Source organism: Cotesia glomerata, linkage group LG4 (assembly GCF_020080835.1).
Source record: "Cotesia glomerata isolate CgM1 linkage group LG4, MPM_Cglom_v2.3, whole genome shotgun sequence".
Classification (NCBI taxonomy): domain Eukaryota; kingdom Metazoa; phylum Arthropoda; class Insecta; order Hymenoptera; family Braconidae; genus Cotesia; species Cotesia glomerata.
In genome coordinates this window covers 18,713,216-18,737,510 of record NC_058161.1, presented here as the reverse complement: position 1 = coordinate 18,737,510, position 24,295 = coordinate 18,713,216, and the positions used below count along the sequence as shown (strand labels likewise).

General features: G+C 28.7%; 3 protein-coding genes and 1 non-coding gene across 10 annotated transcripts; 1 reads left to right on the top strand and 3 right to left on the bottom strand.

The window, feature by feature from the left end:
- Window positions 1-770: 770 nt before the first annotated feature.
- On the bottom strand, window positions 771-4,225 carry LOC123262950. The gene is made up of 10 exons (XM_044725451.1): window positions 4,015-4,225; window positions 3,580-3,807; window positions 2,802-2,855; window positions 2,627-2,717; window positions 2,366-2,548; window positions 2,118-2,285; window positions 1,870-2,014; window positions 1,579-1,676; window positions 1,399-1,476; window positions 771-1,288 (listed from the first exon to the last, which is right to left on the bottom strand). The coding sequence occupies exons 5-10, from the start codon at window positions 2,489-2,491 to the stop codon at window positions 911-913; spliced, it is 993 nt and encodes a 330-aa protein (XP_044581386.1). The 5' UTR covers window positions 2,492-2,548; window positions 2,627-2,717; window positions 2,802-2,855; window positions 3,580-3,807; window positions 4,015-4,225; the 3' UTR covers window positions 771-910.
- Window positions 4,226-12,550: 8,325 nt separating this feature from the next.
- Window positions 12,551-17,058, bottom strand: LOC123263321 (serine protease snake-like). Its single transcript, XM_044725971.1, has 4 exons — window positions 16,900-17,058; window positions 14,453-14,684; window positions 14,122-14,369; window positions 12,551-12,990 (listed from the first exon to the last, which is right to left on the bottom strand). Exons 1-4 carry the CDS (start codon window positions 16,934-16,936, stop codon window positions 12,644-12,646), a joined length of 864 nt encoding a protein of 287 aa, XP_044581906.1. The 5' UTR covers window positions 16,937-17,058; the 3' UTR covers window positions 12,551-12,643.
- Window positions 17,059-18,181: 1,123 nt separating this feature from the next.
- Window positions 18,182-18,253, bottom strand: Trnad-guc. Its single transcript has one exon. It is a non-coding gene; the product is annotated as a tRNA-Asp (tRNA).
- A 1,506-nt stretch (window positions 18,254-19,759) lies between these two features.
- On the top strand, window positions 19,760-23,011 carry LOC123263322. Of its 7 annotated transcripts, none has more exons than XR_006509146.1 (6): window positions 19,760-20,053; window positions 21,177-21,465; window positions 21,532-21,601; window positions 22,090-22,271; window positions 22,414-22,588; window positions 22,673-23,011. XR_006509146.1 is itself a non-coding variant. In XM_044725975.1 (5 exons), coding segments are annotated over exons 2-5 (360 nt in total). In that variant the 5' UTR covers window positions 20,878-21,112; window positions 21,177-21,600; the 3' UTR covers window positions 22,675-23,011. The 7 variants fall into 7 exon arrangements, 4 of the variants coding, with proteins under 4 accessions (XP_044581908.1, XP_044581907.1, XP_044581910.1 ...); XR_006509147.1 differs by adding an exon at window positions 20,732-20,858 and having other exon boundaries at window positions 19,762-20,053; window positions 21,177-21,601; XR_006509145.1 differs by having other exon boundaries at window positions 19,765-20,053; window positions 21,177-21,601.
- Window positions 23,012-24,295: the final 1,284 nt, after the last annotated feature.

The following is a 24,295-nucleotide window of genomic DNA, read 5'->3' as shown; positions in this document are numbered from 1 at the left end:
TGCTAAAACCGAGCCACGCAGAATAAGTGAATATTAACTTTCTGAATTAGTGAATACACGAATATCATTAATTCGGTATGTGATTTTAAAATTTCCCTATTTCAATTAATGAAAATAACATTCACTTTTACAATAGTGAAATTATATCACTAATTAGATAAGTTAAATTTACTAAAAATATAAATTTAACAATCTCACTCAATAATTAGTGAAAATCCCTGTTGCGTTTACTAAAAATATTACTAAAAGAATTAGTCGAATTTTACAAAATTATAAGTGCATTTCAACAATTTGTAAGTTGAATTCACTGGAAATACTAGTAAAATTAAAAAAATGTTAATTATGCATTTTTGCAAAAGTATAAGTGAAATTTACTTAAATCATTAGTGCAAGTATTTTACTGAATGAATCAGTAATATTCATTGTAGTATTTAGTTAAAATTTAGCAAATTAATTTAGTTCAGTTTTGTAGAATTTTTAATTTTGGTTTTACTTATTAAATACATTATATTTACTTAAATAATAGTTTAACTAAAGTAGTGTTGACAAATAATTTTTTAATATAAAAATCAATGAATAATGTATATTTTTTTTTTTTAAAACATTGATATATTAGCACAAAGTAATTAAGTTTTTAAAAGGAACTAAGTATTAAGCATTAGTTATTACTTTAGAATTTTGGAACGTAATAAAAATGTTAATGATAATAGAAGTAATATGATTATTAATAATAATATTAATCGTTATGATAATAATAATAGTTATAAAAATATATTAAAAAAGCTAAAGAAACTCACTCTCTGTTTGATACACAGCACAAGTACAGTTAAAATAATAAATAAAAAAGTTTTGATATGCTCAGTACAAAATATCAATACAAAATATCAGTACAAAATATCAATCATATTTTTTAATCAGATAATGAATCATTATCGTTATCATTAAGAACTTTTGAATCCTTGATTGTAATATTACTTAATGTAATATGTAGTGCCGAGACCACTGATCGTGATGTTACACCTTGCATTCCAAAAACGTAACAATCTATAAAATTGAAAAAATTTTGCAAACTGTTCGGGTACTGTAAATTCAGCACGTAAAATAGCTTATAAAGTATATTAAAAGCTGCAATCGGTCCACTTTTGTCGCCTACACTCATAAGCCAATTATCCCCTTCAATGAAAAATTTTTCATAACCTTGACCTTTCATAAGAATTAGACATGGTTGGGCATTAGTAGCTTCACGTTCCTTAATCTCTTTGATGTAGTTACTTATATTAGTTCCGTCCTGTGAATAAAATAAATGTACATAATATTACATATTATTTTGTTTGTTAATATTTAATTTCAAATTGGTAAGATGGTATTGTTATAAAAAAAAAAAATCAGAATAATTACCGGAAGAGATTTTATGAGATCTTTATTGAGAAATGCAGTTTTGACGGGTAAAGGGCTATCATCGCTTTCATTGAGTTTCTAAGAAAAAAAAATTAATTGATTTATGGTTATTTATTACTTTCAAGAACTATAAATAAAAAGAATTATAACAATATTTGATAGTTACAATTCAAAACTTACTCTTTTCTTTCCTTTACCTACGCCTTTACCTCTTTTTGTGATCACAGAATTTGATACCGGTAGTAATGCACTCAACATGAGTAAGGCTCTCAAATTTTCTGCAAAAAATAAATTGCAGTATTAAAATCAATTGACATTTTTTTATGACAACACTAACACGAGCAACATTAACAATTTAAATATATGAATAGCTTAAAAAATTAAAAAAAATAATATAAAATTCAAAGATATAAATGAATGAATTTAACGAGTAATTAATATTATTAATTAGAAAAGAAAATATTTGCTCACCATCAGTAATATCGGCTGCTTCTGTGTATAAGACTGGCTTACAATTTTTAACAAAGAAGTCAATGCGCGGAACGTAATATGTGGCAAACTTTTCCAAAAAGTTATTTGCTACGTTTGGATATTTACTATCGAAATCGCGTTCAATCTATATAAATTAAAATAAAATTAAATGAAAGAAGTTAACTACTCTCAATTTTCCAACAGAAGATGAAAAAATTCAACCTATATTAAAGAAAACAAAATCTTACTATTTCTCCATCGTAATCCAAGAGACGCGTGTAAGTTATAAAAACTTCTGAAATAGTTGGACTTGCAGATTGAATCCAATGCCATCTGAATTCTCTTGTCTCTTGCATACAAGTAATAATTTTTCCTTTATTTTCATCAGAAGGCTTAATGAATTTTAATAAAGAAATCTAAAATAACATAAAATTAATAATTGTATTATTTGACATTTTTGGAAAAAAATTAAAAAACCAATAAGCTAACACCGAACCTTTTTATCTATTTCTTCACTAGTAAATTGGTAGTCAGCAGACTGTGAAGAAGAGGAAAGTACTTCAGACTTTTTTAGAGCTGCTTTTGTGTATTTTTTTTTTGATGGACTCAACTTGGTTCTCATCGTACTCAAACGATATTCTATGAAACCATTTTTAGAATTTTGATCGTAAAAATGCTCCTAAAAATCAACATTACAAATTGAAATTATTGCTTCTTTAATTAATAAATCATCCACTAGTGAAACTTTTATCCTTACCCAACCATCTTTTGAATATTCATTTTTTAGTCGCGGAAATTCAGTGATTAATGCTTTTGCCAAAGCTAATTTAGCCGATTGCGGAGGATAACTAAAATATAATGTAAATACAATAGTTAATTTTATTTATAATATTGATATTAGATTTGATTAATACAAATTATATATTACTTACTGGTTTTGATGATAGTCGACTAGTTCAGATGTAACAATTCTTACGAGCGCCTTCCTGTTAACATCTTCAAATATTTTAGATGATCTTAATTTATATAAGAAAATAATAAGATGAAAAGATGAAAATTTTTTATAATTATTCAATTATTTGCTTCTAATGATCGTATATGAACAACTCATAAAATGAGAATAAGTATGTCTCTCCGGGACAGTAGTTGAAGAATAATATTGTAAATTTTATGGGTTTGCATTAATTTAAAAAATATGAATGTAAAAGTAACAAAGAAAAATAATCTTTTAAATACGTATCGAATGATAACAATAAAATTGTGCACAATTAAAAATTTTAACTTTTTCTAATTGATCCAGATTTAATTTCATAAAATTATTGACACTCATATATTTTAGGACTTCTGAAAATTATAATTATAAAAAATCTAGAAGATAAAGTAGGAAAGACTATAGCGTCACTTATACGATTCACGTGACTGCGCAACTGATCTGTTCTCTCGTCTTCACTTATTCAGAAGTGAACCGGATACAAAACTAATAATTGAATTCGTGATAAATATAATTTTTAAACTTAAAATAATATGAAAATTTAATCACATTTTATCAATCTTAAATTAATAAATAGCTGTAAATTATTAAAAAAATTTGCAACAATATCAACTTTGAAAAATAAATGCTAGCTGTTATGAATAAAAACTAACCTCTGATAAAATTTTAACTTAAATAATATTTACGCGATCAGGTAAAGATATAAAATTATTACTTACTCAAGTCTGCAATATTTTTTAGTAGTAGAATGCCTTAAATCTGTTAATCAGTGCTATTATTAAAGCTTGGGGTCTTTTATATTTATTAATTTCTAAGCACATAAAAACTTCGAGAAATTTTAATGTTCTGTATACAATACATCGTCGTAGCTTTTCTGCATTTGCTTTGTGCGACTGCGCAATGGTCTATCTTGAATTCATTTATTCCGAAGTGAACCGGATACAAAACTAATAATTGAATTCGTGATAAATATAATTTTTAAACTTAAAATAATATGAAAATTAAATCACATTTTATCAATCTTAAATTAATAAATAGCCATACGCTGTAAATTATTAAAAAAATTTACAACAATATGAACTTTAAAAAATAAATGTTAACTGTTATAAATAAAAACTAACCTCTGATAAAATTTTAACTTAAATAATACTTACGCGATCAGGTAAAGATATAAAATTATTTCTCACTCGTCTGCAATATTTTTTAGTAGCAGAATGCCTTAAATCTATTAATCAGTGCTATTATTTAAACTTGGGGTCTTTTATGTTTATTAATTTCCAAGCGCATTAAAACTTCGAGAAATTTTAATGTTCTGTATACAATACATCGTCGTAGCTTTTCTGCATTTGTTTTGTGCGACTGCGCAATGGTCTGTCTTGACTATGACCCTGAAGTTAGCGGATAGCAGACAAAATAAAATTTCAGATAGGGATATCTACAAGCGAATTTAAGTTTTTCAAGTTAACCAAATTAGAAATTGTTTGTCGTCGACTTACCTACAGGTGATAATAAACGAAATTTTTTTTTTACAAATAAAAAATTTTTTAAATTAAAAATTAAATTTCGGGAAACTCTCACCGTGTTTCCTATCGATTCATAAATATGAAATTTTCAGATTTAGTTTATTTTTGGATTCTAAAAAGGTGATTTCAGTTAGTTTCTCTAATTTTGGCTTAGGGCATTCTGGGATGTATATCTGCGAGTAAAATGATTATTATTAAAAAAAAAAAAGTCACCTTTTCGTCTTTGAAAAATCTAAAGATGATATTTTTTTGATTTTAAATTTGTTAGTCGGATCGATAGATATCCTTAATTTTTGATTTTTTTGAAAATTTTGGCGCCGGATATCAAAGTAAAAAATAATCAAAATCAAAATCAAAAAAATGTCATGTTTTAATTTTTCAAGAATCTAAAGATGATTTATCTTGGATTTTTTATTTTTTTATTTATTTATTGAATATCCTTATTTTTTTATTTTTTTGAAAATTTTGGTCTGGAATATTAAAATCAAAATGATGAGAAACACAAAAAAAAAAGTTTTTTGTTTTCATTTTTCAAAAATCTGAAGATGACTTTTTTCAGATCTTCATTTTTTTCATTTGTTCATTAAATATTTATATTTTTCAGTTTTTTTTATTTATTTTGATGAAGAATATCACGTAAAGCATGAATTAAATTTTTTTTTTCCTCAAGACAATAAATTTGCTATCTAGATTTAAGAAATTTGAGAAAAATGATTCACGTTAAACAAAATTGCTAAAAAACTAATCCTTTTCTTAGTTATTTTGTGGTATGAATTATTTAATCCTGTAAAAAACATGTAATGAAGACAATTCAACTGAAAATAATTAGCCATGACTGAGGTAAATAAGGATCAACGAGTAAGGTAAGTATTGGGCACGTAAAATGATAAGAGTAAAATAAGGAAGAAAAAATGTTTCAGTCTGTATTTCAGAAATTTTTAGTCTATTATCAATCTTCCATGAACCATTTTTTACATAAATCACAGGTGTATTTATAATTATCACTTTGAATCTCCTCGTAAGTTTTCTTCAAATGTTTGAGACAGCTGATATGTGACCACCTCTGACAGCTTTCACATAAAACCCAATTTAAATTTTTTCTAAATACTCCTTGCCCACATACGAGACACAAATCGGAAACATCTAATGAATTTTCAAGGCACTTAACCTTCAACTGCTCTCTATACTCGTTGGGGTTGAATTTCAACGGTATGATTTGATGCCCTTGAAAAAAAAAATTAGATAATTAACGTTAAGCAACTATAATTACTGACTTCAAGAAAATATCAAATTAGTTTAACAACCGTAGCATACTAATCACACTAATCTCATGTTTAAAAAAAATATTATGAGTGAATAAAAGGTGATACCTTTCAAGATTTGTTCGATGAAATAGATTACGTAAATTCCGCAATTGAAACCATCCTTTTCATCTTGAGATGGATAAACCATATTTTTTAAAAGCCAATCATCCTTTTTGTTTTTGCTGGGGAAAACAGCACTGAAAAATTTTTAAAATTCACCGCATAAAATTCGGGATCTTCTTTTATTTGGCCAGAATCTAATAAATAAATCCATTTCTCTTTTTAATTGAATATAAACTAGAATCCAATGAGAGTTCTGAACATGACACGGAAGAAATAGATGGGTTTTACGAGACCATTGTTTTTTCATATTGAGATAGAAGTTCTGATCAAAATTTTCTACTGAATTTTTTAAAATTTTAGAGCTATTTTCACAGATAACATAAGCTGTTTTTGAATGTTCTGGCGAGTTTATAATAAATGTAGTAGCACAGTAGTCGATGGTAAAGTTCAAGAGCCATCCTCTGTTGTACAAAGTATTGTAATCTTCTCCGTTCAATTTCAAAATTGAATCATCATTGAGGCTCTTCGTTAGAGCGACGGTATATTCACGAGGGCAGTTTGGATGATAATAATAATCAATATTTTTTATCGTACCGTTGTTATGAAATATCAGAGCAGGAACTTTTGACTTGTCGATAATTCGTTTCAACCTTTTTCCTTCTTGGTAAGGAATCCTTGGAGCTTGTTTCGACTTGTCACGATTCCATGCTTCTTCTGATTGAATGTTATCCAGCTCATTTACAACACGTCGCTTTCGTAATATATTAACTTTCGGTATCGGTAAATCTAATTGTTTATACCGAGATGAAATTGCTTGCCACCGTTTATCTATGAAATGCCCAGCTTTGACAGCAATGTTTTTTTCAATTTTGACATTTTTAAAAAAGTTTTCCACTGACGCATTAGATGAGTGCCTCTTCTCTTCCCGTGCGGACAGTGACCAGAGAGGAATGAAAGGAATGATTCGCATCATTGCATACTCGACGAAAGTCTTGCAGCAATTAGCATTATCTTTCAATTTATTTTCTTGTTTCAAAAGCTCGGCTTTTTCGTAAATTTCATTTTTCACTGGTAGAGCGTCTAAATAAAACGGGCTTGACTTGTAAACCGGTTTTGTCTTCTGATCTAATTTTTGTCTTTTTTCACGTTCAGGGTTATTATCCTGATTAGATTCATCGCACAATTCATCATCAAATTCACAGTCAAGAACATCTTCGGGATCATCTTCTTCATCATCATCAAAGTCGAGAATTTCAGGAGCATCGGGCAGATCAGATAAGAACTGGAGAGAATCGAACAGCTCTTGATTTTCTTTAGGATATAAAAATATCACAAATATTGACTGCAAGCATTTCTTCAAAATTGTGTAGTCTTCTATGTGGACTAATTTAGCCATTATTTCCAAGATGAAAGCCCTCAATCTTTTCTACCCGTCGTTTTTGTAATTGTCTTGATAACATCTTCATAAAATGTGGGTAACAAACGTGCACGGGGAGAAGCTTGAGGGTTTCATTAGAAATAATTGCCTGATGGACTTCATTCAAATAATCACGTACGGATAAGTTATTGAATTCGCGAAGTAAGGCATTGATACTCGCCCAAGACCAGTCAGTAGTCACATCTTTAAACGGTGGCCATTTCACGTTACCCTCAGCCCAAATTCCCTTAAAAAATTTCAAAAAATTGCCAATTGATTCAGCGGTATGATTATTTGTGATCATTTCTAATATTGGATATAATTTATGCTCAATATTAATGATCCCCGCATAATAATAAACTCTCTTTGACTCAGGAAAGGGGTTTCCTAACAACAGATCCTGTAGCGTCAAAATGAAGAGTGATGTTAGGATGATTTTGCAATAATGTTACTTGCTCAGGGATTGATAAATAGATGGTAAATGGTGGAACATATTGTTTAATGTACGGATGTTTGAATTTACACTTGCTTAAACGTAGAAAAATGTCTGTACAGTCATCTTGATGTTCATCATTTTCGCATGCGGCTTCCGAACTAATTTTCTGCAAAGTTGGTAATGTATGAGCGAACCCATAGTTTTTATCTACTTTAGCTAAATTTAAATCCATTTTATTTATAACAGACTGATGAACTGTGCTCGGTTTTGCATATTCTAATTTTTCTTTTAAAATTTCGCGATTAACACCTTTAGCAGCATAAACCAAAGGCTCGGTATGCTGAGGCTCGTCTTTAGTTTTATAAATGTTAAGAATAGTATTAAATTCAAAGTCTTGTCCACGAAAAATTAGTCTCATATTACACTTGGGCTGACGGCATACCGCATAGTCTCTAAATTCACCAATTTTTTTACCAAGTTTTAAGCCTTGAAATACTAAAACGCATTTTATCCCAGTCAGCTTTGGTAATTCTTGGCGTAAAACATGATGGAATAAATCCCGAGAAAAATGACCTTGATACAAAATTTTTGATTTAGAAAATTCTATTGTTTTGTAGTGAAAATAATCGTAATGAATTTTCAGTCGATCATGAAGATTTACTTTTTCTTCATCCTCAGATTAATCGGAGTGTGAGATGGATGTGGTACTCAATGTTCGACTAAGTTGGTCTAATCCACAAGTTTCTTCTTTATTTTCAGGTTCCATCAATTGACCTAATAATTTAACTCGTAGTCGAGAGTTAAATTTATCAACAAAACCATCATAATTTTTCCGCCATGCCCAAAATAGAGTTGATCGAAATTTTTAATTTCTCCTTTTTTTTATTTTATAGTGCTCGAGTAGTTGCGGAAAAATAAATTTATTTTTTGATGGTTCAATTTTCACATCTTCAAAATTGGTTACGATTTTTACTAATGTGTGTATCAGATCTTCGTAATCGAATGTCATGGTTCTTGTGATAATAAAATATCGAGATATTAAAATTTGTAAATTACAAACGCTCACAGATTTTCGTATATATATATCACTCGTATTGAGTGTCAATTGTTAAAAATAGTATTAATTGTTAGACTATAACACAGTTAGACACTTCGATTAATAATTAAACGTCAAACTTTTTTTTTAGAAGAGATCAAAATATTAAAAGTTATAAAATCACAAACGCTCACAGATTATCATATATATCACTCGTAATGAGTGTCAATTGTTAAAAATAATATTAAATATTAAACTTGAACACAGATAAACACTTTCATTAATAATTAGACGATAAACTTTTTTTTTTTAAGAAGATATCTAGATATTAAAATTTGTAAATCACAAACGCTCACAGATTTTCACTTATATACATCACTAATGTTAAGAATAATATGTTAAAAATTATTTAGATTATTAAACTTGAACATAGATACGTATTTACAACTAAACAATGTTTATAAGTTTTTTGATTCGTCGTTTAAATAATTTAAAAGAAAAAATAACGCCACCTGTCAGAAAGAAAATTTTTTGGCGCGACATTCAAACACGCCCCGTACTTACCTCAGTCATGGCAAATTATTTTCAGTTGAATTGCCTTCATCATATGTTCTTTAAATTTAAGAATAAAATTTTAATTCATGCTTTATGTGATATTCTTCGTCAAAATAAATAAAAAAAACTGAAAAATATAAATATTTAATGAACAAATGAAAAAAATGGAGATCTGAAAAAAGTCATCTTCAGATTTTTGAAAAATGAAAACAAAAAACTTTTTTTTTTGTGTTTCTCATCATTTTTGATTTTAATATTCCAGACCAAAATTGTAAAAAAAATAAAAAAATAAGGATATTCAATAAATAAATAAAAAAATAAAAAATCCGAGATAAATCATCTTTAGATTCTTGAAAAATTAAAACATGACATTTTTTTGATTTTGATTTTGATTATTTTTTACTTTGATATCCGGCGCCAAAATTTTCAAAAAAATCAAAAATTAAGGATATCTATCGATCCGACTAACAAATTTAAAATAAAAAAAATATCATCTTTAGATTTTTCAAAGACGAAAAGGTGACTTTTTTTTTTTTTTAATAATAATCATTTTACTCGCAGATATACGTCCCAGAATGCCCTAAGCCAAAATTAGAGAAACTAACTGAAATCACCTTTTTAGAATCCAAAAATAAACTAAATCTGAAAATTTCATATTTATGAATCGATAGGAAACACGGTGAGAGTTTATTATCACCTGTAGGTAAGTCGACGACAAACAATTTCTAATTTAGTTAACTTGAAAAACTTAAATTCGCTTGTAGATATCCCTATCTGAAATTTTATTTTGTCTGCTATCCGCTAACTTCAGGGTCATGTCTTGACTTCACTTATTCCGAAGTGAACCGGATACAAAACTAATAATTGAATTCGTGATAAATATAATTTTTTAATTTAAGGTAAACAAATTATTTACTGCATTTTATTGATTTATTGCTAATTATAAACTCTTAGTTCTTGAAATAATATTTGATAATTTTATATCTGCAGAATCGAAAAAAACAACCTTAATATCAAAAGAAAAATTAATCTATTATTATTTTTAATAATTAGGTTAGGTATTGCCTAGCCAGAGATTGACAGCAATGAGCATCGATTTATTGACAGAGTATTCTTATAATAATAATAGTAGTATGATTGTTATTTTGTTAGAGTATCAAATTGTATTTATACTTACCTGTCTACACTTCCTTTATAAAAATTTCAAGTCGAAGGTGGAAGAATTTACTATAGTATTACGGTATAACTAACCAATGAAGAGATTACAATTCATTGTAAACTTTTTTTTCAAGTTCACAGGATTATATTTAAATCATAATAACCTTATACAATGAAAAAATATTAAAACATTTAAATTATTATTAAAAAATTATTCGGTAGACTATAACTAAAATTATCATCACGTAATTATAGTTAAAAAAAAATAATTTACTTACGATTTGAGCCACTTGAGTAATAAGTAAAATTTCACTAATTAATTATTAGAAACACTAATTACGAATTGAATAACAGCTTTACTTCAACAGTCAGTGAAAATTTCACTAATTTACTTGTGAATCATGGCTTCACTGAAACAATTGGTAAACATTTCACTATTTTAATCAGTAAATTAACTAAATATTTAATGAAAATTAAATCACTAAAATAACTTGCGAAATATCACTTATTTGAAGTTAAAAACATTGATTGTTAAGTGAATACAGATTCACTTCCGCAATTAGTGAAATTTTCACTAATTCATGTTTAGAGATAAGTTTATTTTTGAAAAAAGAAGAAAAGTTTCAATAATTTTTTTAATAACAATATAGTTTTGAAAATAATAAAAAAATGAATTTTTAAAATTGTAATGTATTAGATGTCTCTTTAAAAGCGGGAAGAATTTAAAAATAATTTTTTCACTTCAGTTTTTCTGTATTATAATTTTAATTTAGAAATAAAAAAAAAATTTCGTACAATCTCAACACTTAAAAGATCAAAACTTCTTAAAAAAAAAAAAAAATTAAAAACTCTATAAATGATTATTCTATAAGTTTTTGTAAACTTCCAATTCGTATTATACAATATAACGTAACCTTGAAACAGCGATAAGCGTACTTATTCCCAGCGTACTTGTACCGTGATAATTTTTTAATCAATCTCTGTTAAAATCAATACCGATATTAGTTACAGATAAAAAACAAAATTTTGCCGGTTGATATTTTTTTATGAATAACAAACAAAAATTCAAATTAAGTACCATGATTATAAAGGTTGTCTTCGAAGTCATCGATACTGTCAGTCTCAGAATAATCATCAAGCCGGCCATTTATGCCGCTAATACTAATGAAAAAGCTGATACTTATCACAACAAATATGCCGATCACTATCAAAATATATTTGTACCGCAACAACATTTCTAACACAACATCAATTATGAAGAAGGAAGTTATTTGTTTAAAAATTTAGACCGTTTCTTTTAGTATCGATTAATTATCATTGTAATTATAAAAAAATCACAATCACAAGAAATTATTATGACACCGTTTTAGAGTTTTAAAACGTTAACGGTAGACGGTGAATGACTGGCTGATCAGTTAGCGTTAACTGATGTAATATGTAACGTGAACATCGTGAACAAAGCTCTTTTTAAATGAGTGTTTAGATGTAGAAGTATAGTAGGTAGTAGAGGTAATTCGTCTGTCAAATTTTTCGCATTCACTGGTTCTAAATATACATTGCGGATATTATTAATACTATTTGAATTTGTTTCAGATATAGAACGGGAGATTTTGATAATTTATGGAAATTTAAAATAAAAAAAAAAATTATTATTGTTAATCAAAATGGATAAAAAGAAAATTTTGATAATTGATAGAAAAAAAAAATCCACATGAGTTTTATATTGGAATCCACTGATAGGTATGGATTTCTATACACAGAAAGAAAAATAAAAATTTAAATAAAAATTTAATTCTATCTTTATATTTAATTTTTTGGAGCAAAAGAGAAATTTTCTCAAGACAAGAAAATTTACTTCTATCAAGAACTAAATTTTTTAGAGCAACAGGCTGAATTTTCTCAAAACAACAAGATTTTCTTGACTTAAATAAATTTTCTTGGATCAAGATACGTATTTCTTAAAGCAAGAGAATTAATTTTGTTGGAATAAGTGAAATTTCTTGTGTCAAAAAAAAATTTTTTTTTCGCTAAAGAAAATAATTAAGAAAAAAAATATTTTCTTAGCTCAAGTGAACCTGTTTTTCTGTGTAGGAATCCACAAGTGAGGCGCATGTGCAAAAAATGCAGATCAGGTTATAACGCATTATGAGCCGTGCAATTTTAGATTTTCCAAACTTTTATTTTTCTTTAGAGTCAGCTTCTTTTTATTATTTGTCACAGAGTCACAATTACAAAAATAAATTTAGTAAAGAATATAATTTATGTATTTATACAGATATAATGTCGATAAATCATGAATTCAGCCACACGACTTCTTCAATCCAATCGATGTAATGCGAGACTCGAATATAAACACCTGGAATAGTCTCTGTAGCGCATGATCTACCGAAACTAGTGATTCCAACAATGTCAAACAATAAACTAGAATCGTTAAAGTTATGGTGAATTTGAATCGGACCGCCAGAATCACCTTTGCAGGTGTCGCTTTTCCAATGATTCAATGTATCACCTGCACAAATCATGCTTGGAGATACGCCATTTGGTACTGCAATTGTTTTGCCATATGCCATTGAACACTTGATGTTATCTATTGTCTGTAATTTCACTTTCATCAATTCGTTGCTGGGATCGTAAGTATCTGTAACAAAAGAAAAAAATTAGAAAAACGGTTGACCCTGAAGGCCATCCCTGCAACTTCCCACTAATTCCATACTTAGGCGCTTAAAATTGCACCAATGACGTTTTTGAGCTCTTCGAGCTTAAAAAAAACAATTTATGGGTTATTTTGAGCTCTCCGAGCTCAAAGAGATTGATTTCCTATGCTTTTGAGCTCTTCGAGCTCAAAAGTCTGATAGAGATTTAAAAAGACATTATTTTTTGAATTTTTAAACCGCAATAACTTTTGAATGAATAAACCGATTTTCACGTGGTTGGCAGCATTCGACGCAATTTTTTAAGCCTGACAAAGAATTTCATATTTTAAATGGATCGCGCTAGGAATTTCAGAGTTATTCCGAAAAAACACTTTTTTTGGTTTTCTTTCGTTCACTATATCTCTCGAACGAATCAACCGATTTTGACCGGACTGGTGGCGATCGACGTGGTTTTTTAAGGTTAAGAGCTGATTAGTTTTTGGAATTGAACCATCAAGCCGTTTAAAAGTTATTCCAAAAAAACCACATTTGAAAAAAATTTTTTTTTCAGTTTTTTGAAGATTTCTCAAAATTTATTGACCTGAATCGGTGCAAATAGTTTTCGAAATCTAAGTTTGGTCAAGCCCTTTCGAATGGCACCAACCGAGATGAAATCGGTCAAGCCGTTCAAAAGTTATAAGCGGTTCACATACTTTCACACACACACACACACACACACACACACACACACACACACACACACACACACACACACACACACACACACACACACACACACATACACATACATACAGACACCGTGACAACCTTGCGGGGATAGTCAGGGAAGCTTCCTGTGACCTTCAAACGTCGAGATTTGATGAAAACACGATTTTTGCAAAACGGGGTGAAAACAATAACTTCCCGATTTTTGAAAATCTTCGATTTTCTTAGCGGGAAGTTAAAAAAGTTTGGGAAATTCAAAAGTGCACGTCTCTAACGCTAATTTATTTTTTAAGACAAAAATAAATTGTATAATTGATTTTTAAAAGAAAGAAAAATCATTTTTTCTTACATAGTATTTTATAATATTTCAATAAGACTTTAGCATCACATAATAACAAAAGCAAATCTACCGTTTCTTCTGGAACCCCATCCAGTGGCCCAAACAACATCGGGTGCTGTTTCAAATTTTCTGTACAAACAAGCTGGTTTCACATTATTCTTAAATTCTACAGCACGTTCCAATTTCAACAAAGCAATGTCATGATACAGGCGTGGTTGATTGAATTCTGGATTAATGATTATGTTCACAATACTGATAATTTCTCCGGAATCGTTGCTTAGATTATGGGTTCCTAATTTAACAACCTTCGGATATCCCCTGCAACCAAAAAGTACAAAATTTTAGCTTATTATAAAGTCAAAGACAAAAATTCTTATTATCAATTCAATTTAAATACTCACATATCAGTATGAGTACAATGAGCAGAAGTTAGAACCCATTGGTCAGAAATCAATGAACCAGCACATGAATATTCAATTGCACTATTTCTATCTTGAATCCATCCAACTGCTGCCATGTGTGGAAACTCATTTTTTCTCGCATACTGTCCATGAGCCATTAAGAATAAAACACAATGATCACATTGTTCTGAAGTTTTCAATTGCTGTGTCATCAATTCATATTCTTCACATTCTGCAATTAGCAAAAAATAATAAAGGTTTGTGATACAAATTAGAAATCACCAATTTTTGATTTAGGAATTAGGAAATAGTAATCGGCTTCGTCTCGGACGTAAAAGTTACACCCATTCTCGTAAATTTGTGTTACAATATAAGCGCCTTTTCGGACGCTAGTGCTTGAAAAATGAACTTTCTGAACGAGTATGAAGAAATAGTTACTTATGTTACATGTAGGATAAGTAGCAAATAATCTGACAATCGTGGTGTTGCGACATGAGCGTAAGGTAAGATTTATGGAGCATTCGTATGAAGACGAGTGTGGTAGATGTCACTACGAGCCGTTAGGCGATCTACTGCTCTGGAAGTCGAATTTGAAAAGAATATCGTATATTATAAAACAGATGAAAGTCTTGAAGTTAGTCAAAGGTCGAAACTCGCAAAAAACGGGCCACGATTCATTATTGGTTAAAATTTAGTCGCGCGCGTAGCGCGCTATCAAAATTTCTGGTAATCGTTTTAAAAATAATATTAAGGGTTAAGGCTGATCATTGTTTTTAGTGTATCATTCACATGAACGATAAAAAATAAATTACTATCGCGGCATCAGATGGCGTTTAAGTAGTCTCTAGTAAAATAAAAAAGTTTGGAAAATCCAAATGAGCATGCCTTAAGCGCTCATGTCATACATAAATTATTTAGATCATAACAAAAATTATTCGTTTTTAATTTGAATTTTCCCGCGAGTAGTATTATCCCCTCTGTAGTTAGTAATTATACCATCATGTATGTATAGTTTCTGCTTGTTTATAGTTATTTCAATTCTGTTTATGAAAAATAATATATATGGCTGCCGAAATCGCAGAAAAAGTCGACGAACTGACAATCGAAAAAAATTAACTGTATCGAAACGGAATTATTTTGACACGCAATTTTCACAAGGGTTTTGATAAACTTCTTCAAGAATAAAACAAAAAAAAATTAAATCGTGAAAGTAATTTTTGACAAAGTTTTGGTGTTATCAAGCCCAGTGCTCCCGTGAATAGCACGCTCTTATTCATTTAATTCATCAGAAAAACGAGTTTTTTCTGAGAAATCTTATTTAATCGATAAGAAAATTTTTTTAACGTGTTCTGTAGTTACTATTATTTATTTCAATATGCTTTTTATCCATAATTTTTTTCGTTTAAATTATGAAAATCACGTTTTAATCGAAATCACAATTTTTAGGCGAGAGTAGAGTAGACCTGCGCGCTTCGCGCTTAAGGCATGCAAAAGACAGAATCGTGGGGCTATATTTTTCTATAGTAGTATAATTTAGGCGGAATTTGTGCAGTTATGTGGTCTTTAATTTAACATGTGCGTTTATGAAACACACGGAAAAAAGTAAACTGTAATATTCACTCGGATTCCGGTTAATTTTTATAGTTTCAAACAGTAAAGCGGACATCGGGGTGGCAAAAATATAAATATTACAGAACTTAATGTAGAAAGTATAAAAGCCACAATTTATAATTTAATACCCAAAATAAGTGATTAGTAGCTGTCACTATAGTAAATAACAACTCTTTCATCTTAAAAAATTACAGTTTCAAACAGTAAAAATTGCCATTTCAATATATATTCGATATTATAAGGAGAAGGGGAACTCAGATGAAAGAGAAGGGGGTCTCACTCTGGGAGAATTTAACATTTCAAACAGTAAAAATAATACTTTTAAAATATACATTTTACCAGTCCAAACAAGTAAATAATTACAGTTTGATTTTTAGCGTTGCGTTTAAAATTTACCATTTTACTTTGTAAATATTGACGTTGCCTGTGTTAGAAATTTACTAACTTTATTTTATACTTTTTACCTATCATAAGATCATTTTTTAGCTACCAAATGATAAATATCAAAGTCTGAATTTCTTAATTATTATACTTTAACATTTTAGACATTTACATAGCGAATATTACTGTTTGAAATAGTATTTTCTTCCATGTAATGAGTAAATTGTAACGTTTAAATGGTAAATATTATAAATTGAATAGTAAAATCACGATTTTACTGTTTGAAATGGTAATTTTTAGCAGTTGATCATTACTTATTATAAATCGACTGTTATTTATTACAGTTTACTTTTTTTCATGCACATATAGTCAAGTATGCAATTATTGTGTACTTTGGAGATGACATACAGTGCTAAAAAACACAACTTCCAGAGCAGGTGTAAAAAATTACTTACTTATCTCAGATATCCTTTTTTTATGAATTTTATCCATTGTTAAATATAAATCTCTTTGTCTTGCACTGATATTTGATGGTTGATTAACATCACTACATGATATCTTTATGCAATGCAAAGCTAATAATTGTAAAAAAATAACTTTTAACGTATGGTTCATGATAATTTAAATTATTTATTAAAATAGAGTTTTGGAAGTGTGTCTGAAAAATTTCAAGGATTAGAGAGAACTGACTTATTACAACTATATTACTACAATTGTCCTTTTTACATCTTGAAATTTGTATTATTCAAATTATTCCTGCTAAAATTTATGAACAAAATAAGTTTAATTTGATACTCAATACTCTATTAAAAGGAACTCATTTTTGTGTCATTAAACACTCATTATACTCTTAAGCGATCGGTTACGGAGATTAAGTGACCTTCAAACTACAGTAAAATTCACTTTGTCATTTTCTACCTGTCAACTAAAATAAATGTCTTCTATTCACTTGTCAGTAAACAAAAACTACAATATTCAATAAAATTCAAATTAAAAAAAATTAAAATTTCAAAAAAAAATTTTAAATCAAAAAAATCAAATTTTCAAAAAAAAATTTTGAAGACAATTTAAAATATTTTAATATTTCAAAGAAAAAAATGTACATTAGCTAAAATATGGATGTAAATAAAGGATTTAATTAAGTCAATTTATATTATTTTTTCTTTCAGAATTTTTACAATCTGAGATCGTTTCAGTTACCATCTTTGATTGTAACAGTTATAATTTATAATAATTACAATTATTATTTTCAATAGTAATCGTTACCATTATTAATAGTAACTATTACAATTGTCAATGATACCCAGTAAAAAATTTTGCGTAAATGCGTCAAAAAATTTTGTGTTAGAAATTTTTGTGTTAAATATTTAACACTTTTTTGTGTCAATTTAACACTTTTTTGTGTTAATCTCTAAAAGTGTTAAATATTTAATACAAAAATTTTTAACACAAAATTTTTTGACGCAATGACGCAAAATTTTTTACTGTGTACCACCTATTATTTTGTTACTAATTTATTTTATTACCATTTTAGATAGTAGAAGTTACTATTTTTGTATAGTAGGTAGTATAATTAATTTTTCTCCGTGTAACATGACCAATTTTTTTTCTTTCTTACAGTAATAAAAGCTACTAAATAAATGAGAATAAAGATTCTTTTAGAGATTTGACAAGTCAAAAAAAATTTTTTTTTTCATTTTTTGTTAATAAAATATTTTCAAAAATCAAAAAATAAATCTCTCCGGCGGGGAATCGAACCCCGGTCTCCCGCGTGACAGGCGGGGATACTTACCACTATACTACCGAAGAATACATTACTCGTGATAGCTAAGTTCCTAAATAAAGTGAGGAAAGCGTGCCATCATCGATTTGTACCATATGTTACCATATGTATCTATCAATTCGACAGTCGAAATCTCCGAGAACAACCTGGAGGAGGTCACGCGGGGTGAAAACCTTGTAGATGCGCTCCAGAGAAAGCATAAATGCCCAGCAAAGTTGGGTATCCTGGTGTTTGGAGCGCTGGGCGAGGTACTGGGCACTGAGGAGCTCAAGAACAGCGCGAATATCTTAAAAAAGCTTGGAATGACTGAGAGAAAAATAGACATCATGCTCTCGAACATCGCCCTGTCCGTGGCGAAGGCCAGTGCCCAGATCCTGCTGCAAAGAGTGAGGACAGAACACCGGGGATGATGGATCCAGGGTAACCCAATCACCAGCGGAGATGCCGAGGATGCCAACCAGCCAAACCACCGAGGATATTACCTCCCTGCCCCCCGAAACCATTTGTAGATGCTTTAGAATTTTTATTGAATTATTCTTCTAAATTCCTCTTAAATTTCTCTTTAAATTAAATTAAATTTTATTGCCTTAATACGACTGTTAGTATAATTACAAAAGTTTAAATCCCCTTATACCTCCCATAACAAACATAATTACCACAAACTTAATCTTTGTAAGAATGTAGAGGTCTGAAGTGACTATGGATACTTATGATAATAATAAAGATAATTTATATACTACCGAAGAATACATTACTCGTGATAGCTACCCTGATAGCCAGAGTTTCAGACCAACAAAGTTGGTGTCAAATAGTTGCCACCAACTTAGCGACAACTTGCGGTCAAGTTCCGAATTTGCCATTGTTGGCGTCACGTTGGCTACAAGTTTCTGAGAAAAAGAAGACCAATCTACTGCCGCAAGGTACAGGCACGTTGTCGTCAAAAAATAGCCGGCAACAAGTGAATAGAAAGTTGTACTCGAATTTGTACAGCAAGTTTCACGCAACTTTTTCTCTTATGATTCAAAGTATTATTTTTTCACAGCAAGTTGCGTTCAAAAGTACGAAGCAAGGTGCAACGCAAATTTTGCCTGAAAGTTGATAAGAATATTTAATGAATCTGAAGGAACATCTCAAACTGTAAAATATTTAAAACAACAAATGACGATAATTCATTAGCAGTAAAGGTGTACATCAAGTTTATATAATAATTGTTTTGTTACTATAACTAATAAATAAGTAGAAGTTAAAATTTGATAAAATTTATTTTAATTTAAACAAAAAATTATGTAAATATCAGGAGAAAAAAATGTCATCTATAATTACATATGGAATTATACATAAATTATAAATAAATTTTTTGAATGACAATACATTATATATGTATATTTAATTTAACATGATTACATATAATTAATTATATATAATTAATAATCCCAAGGTTATTATTAATTTTATTTTCACTCTCCCAATAACAATGATGTTTAATTTAATTTACTTTAATTTGATAACAATGGCTTCTTCACCAATATTAACGTTTCCAGTAAGCACTGTGATTTAAAGGTAGATTTAGGCATAGAGTTTCTGTAAAAAGATGTTCATGTTATTCTATCGTATGCTTAGTAGAAAGCGGCCATTGTTTTAAATTAATGCGCATCACAACACATACCATAATTATCATTATTAATATTTAGTTTTAATTAATTTGTGTTTAACATCACATAATAGTATCATAACAAATTATTTATGTTAAAATTAACATAAATCAATTGAGCGAGGTTTATTATTTGAATCTTATATCAAAAGTCATGCCAGCAGACAACGATGAGGTTAGTATTTTTTTTAATTCCTTGCTATTACTTTTTTTTAAGTAATTAATGTATCAGTTGTTCTATAGAACTTATAGAAATTATAATTTCTTAATGCTATGCATTTAATAAAATACGATCACGCTTTGTTATCAATATATTTAATTTGAGAAACTTTCATTTATATGAATAAAAAAATTGATCACTGTGAATTAAATTTTGTTGATTTTATCTTCTCGTCAGTCATTTGTTATTTAAATATTAAACCTTAACGAATAACTTTTTGCTATCAATACATAATTAGAAATATAATCATTTACAGTCGAATTCGATATTTTTCTTCAATTATCTGTTTCAGTGGTCAAACAAAAAGGGTTCAATTTGTTAATTCAAATATTGAAATAAAATTTAAAAAATTGTTTTTTATTTATCTACTTTCCTTTAAATAATAGTAAGTTTTTTTATTCATACATTTAAGATTTCATTCTTCAGGAAAATTATTAAGGTGCCTGACTTCACTAATTAATATGTAATAAACTAATTTAAACTGTGCATGAATCTTCTTAAATATTATTTATCACAATTACTGATGGCTTTCACAGCGTTTACTCACAAGTTTCAAATTTTCTTGATCAAGTGTGGTGTTGCTTATTGAATATAGATTAAGCATTTACTTATAATATATTATATTGTTTACAGCTGCAGATTACTAGTGTTCACCATATATATTCAATGACGGAGACCGATATTTATTGGTTTCTCAATCTCGTGACTAATATTTTGGAATTATGACAATTCGCAATAAAACAAATTAGTCATACATTATGTAAGAAAATTGTAAACATTATTTTCCAGCCTGTATTTTGGTTCATGATTCCTGTTTTTTACTTAATGTTAATTAGAGTTTTATATTTTATTTATTATGTTATATTATAACCCGCAGTCGATGTAACATTCCTATACCTATAGTTGATTCACCAATACTTTCTTCTTATTTAATTAAGTTCTTTATCATGTTGCACCTTATTTACAAGTGTGCAATATAATCTGTAAATTTTATTTTTATTTGTATATCTAACGGTAAATCTAAAACTATTTAAGTTTCATCTAATCTAATATATTTTTATTATTTTCTTTTTATTAGAGCGGTAACGAGAGTGACAGCAGCACTAGTAGTAGTGTTACATTCAAGAAAAAACCTACATTCAAGATCAGTAAGGTTGCTCAGTTAGCACATTCTGTGAAACCAGGACAGAAATTAATTCCTGTGACAAATGGGAAACCGATTAAAATAATAGGCTTCCGCCCTTCATTAAAAGATCATCCAGGATCATTGCAAACGGTTAGCGTTTCTCAAAAACCTCCAGAGCCTCCACATAATGGTGGCGAACTTTCACAGAAACCAGGAGGGCCGTTACAGAATTCTAAAGAAGGTATTCAGACAACTGAAGGGGATCCTGTTAATCCAAAAGATCCACAGGAAGATGTTTTTATTCCAGATCAACACCCGGCAGGAAAAGTCCTTCTCGACATTTTAAACATTACGCAAAATAACACTTTGTTATTGAAGTAAGTTAACATTATTCTATATTTTGTAAATAATAATTATTTATACATTTATTATATAAGCTCATCAAGTTGCTAAGTACAGTTTTAACTTAGACATTTGATTGCATGCAGATATTTATTAAAGCTTGAAAAAGTTGATTCCCTTGAAATTCAAGATTTCAATCCAATCCTTTAATGATCGTTTTTTCTTACAGGATTTATGAATAGTCCTAAATAGTCCTATGAGTTGTAATAAATTCTAAAATAATGACTCACCCTGCACTTATATATTGTAATATTGTAATGATACTTTTGTATTTATACTAAAGTTTTTGTAAGTTTTGAAAAATGCACTGAGTTACGAACATCGAATTGGTATTTAAGTTACCCCTACATAATTATCCTGATACTAATATTTTTGTACAAATTCATAGTTTTACTTGAAAAAAAATTCCGTAAAAAATTATTTTTTATGTAATAAAAACTTGATACAATTATTATGATTCCAGTGAATTATCAAAAAAAAATGGATAAACAAGGCGAGCAATTATCCAAATTGTCGCAAATTGTTCATCAGCGTGGAAATCCAACGATTTCATCGACAATAGCCAAACCTGGCTTCGTACCGTTCCACACTGCGGCGGAAGTTAAAGAATATGAAAAAGCTACAGAAGAAAATAGAACTAAATTAGTAAGTATAATATTATAATTAGTATTTAAACTTAAAATATAAAACATTAACAGAGATTAGTTACAGTACAAACATAATGTAATAATTCGATACTTAAGAGTTTATTAATAGCCCATAATTGATATTATTTTTTTATTTACAGAGAAATTATATTAGTGCTTTTAAAGGAGGAAGATGTGTAATGGATAACGTTCGATATATTTTGAAAAATAATTTACTCATGATGGAGGAGCTGTTAATCACTTACAATTACTTTGAACCCAGTAAAGGGAAACCAAACACTTTGGCTGGTTCCATGCTCGATCGTGATTTTCTCTGTAAGTATTATGAAGTTTTAATTTTCTTATAATTTTCCGAATTAATATTTTTATTTCATTCATTAATATTATACATTATTTCAGAGGCTTTAAGATCGGTGTACCCTAATTTAACTGTGCAACAATATCATGAAGCTTTAAAAACTGCACTGAAAGCAGCAGATTCTCGAATGAGAGTAAAAACTAAATCCGCCTCAGAACCACCGAAAAAGAGGAAGAAAAGCACGGATTTTTCTGAAGATTTTTATTCTAAGTCATCTGAAAATCATCCTCCAGTGGATTAGCATTTCTTAAATTAATATTTTTTAATTAAGTATTTTTTTCATTTAAAATATATATTAATTGTAAGGAGGTATATATAACTTATAGAATGTCAACTATTTAGGTTACAGAAACAAATATAATTTTCTATTTTATTACAAACACTAAGCATATTATTTCATCATTATAATTAACACAAAGTAATTAATTAAATTAAAATTTCCGGTGACAAATGAATATATATATATATATATATATATATATATATATATATATATATATATATATAGCAGGCTATATATATATATATATATATATATATATGCATACTGCTAATTATGCCATCTGGTGGCAGAATCATTAAAACTCGTATCTGATAAGAACAAATACAATATTATCGGTATTATTAATCGATAAATTATCGTCTCGGGTGGTAAAAAATAATATTTCAGTCGACTGATCAATTGGTCAAAAGTTGAAGGAAAGTTGGCGAAAAGTTGACAGCAAGTATTTCTTTACAACTATTGCCATCTTCTTGACGCCACCTTGCGGCAGTAACTTTCCGTTTATTTGGGATTACTTTTGTCGTCAAGTTTCGGCCAACTTGGCTATCAGGGTAAGTTCCTAAATAAAGTGAGGAAAGCGTGCCATCATCGATTTGTACCATATGTTACCATATGTATCTATCATATGTCGGTAAAGTAGACACCGTTCAATTGTCTATTCGTTATTATTTGTAGGTAAGATATCCACCGTTAGCAAGCATTTTAGTCTACTAGTACCTCAAACTTCCTGGAGATGGCGTTCGAGTAGAATATACTGTTAAACATATATGTTTATAAACATTATTGTGTAGAGACACAATGATTATGTATAATGTCAATCTCTAATATGTAAACGTTGACTACATTGGTTTAAACCAACGCCTTGTACTTTATATTACTTTTAATAAAAAAAAAAAAAAAAAAAAAATAAACATAAGCATTGAACCTCACCAAGACTAACGCTCACTTGTTTTACCCCCTTCCCCTTGGCCAATTTTCACTTCAAGAGACGCTACTATGCCACCACTCGTTCTTTTCTTTCATACTCTCTCTCTGTCACTCTCTTTCGTCAACCTAAACCTAGCTCTACAATATCTAATTCTAGAAATTTCTCGTAACATTTATTGTAATGACATTCTGATGTGATAAATTTTAATTAAGATATCAAATGTCTAAATAAACAATAATATATTCATACTATTGAAATAGTTTCAGCTGTTTCTAAGAACACAATATTTTTAATCACATCAAACGATTCAATATTTATTATATTCAACAAGATTAAATAAATTTAAAAAAATCTGCAGTATCCCAAAAATATTCCGTCGTAAGTTACTAAAATATACAAAAATGTTATCTTACACACAAAATGGCATAATTTTACGTATACCTAAGACCCTAA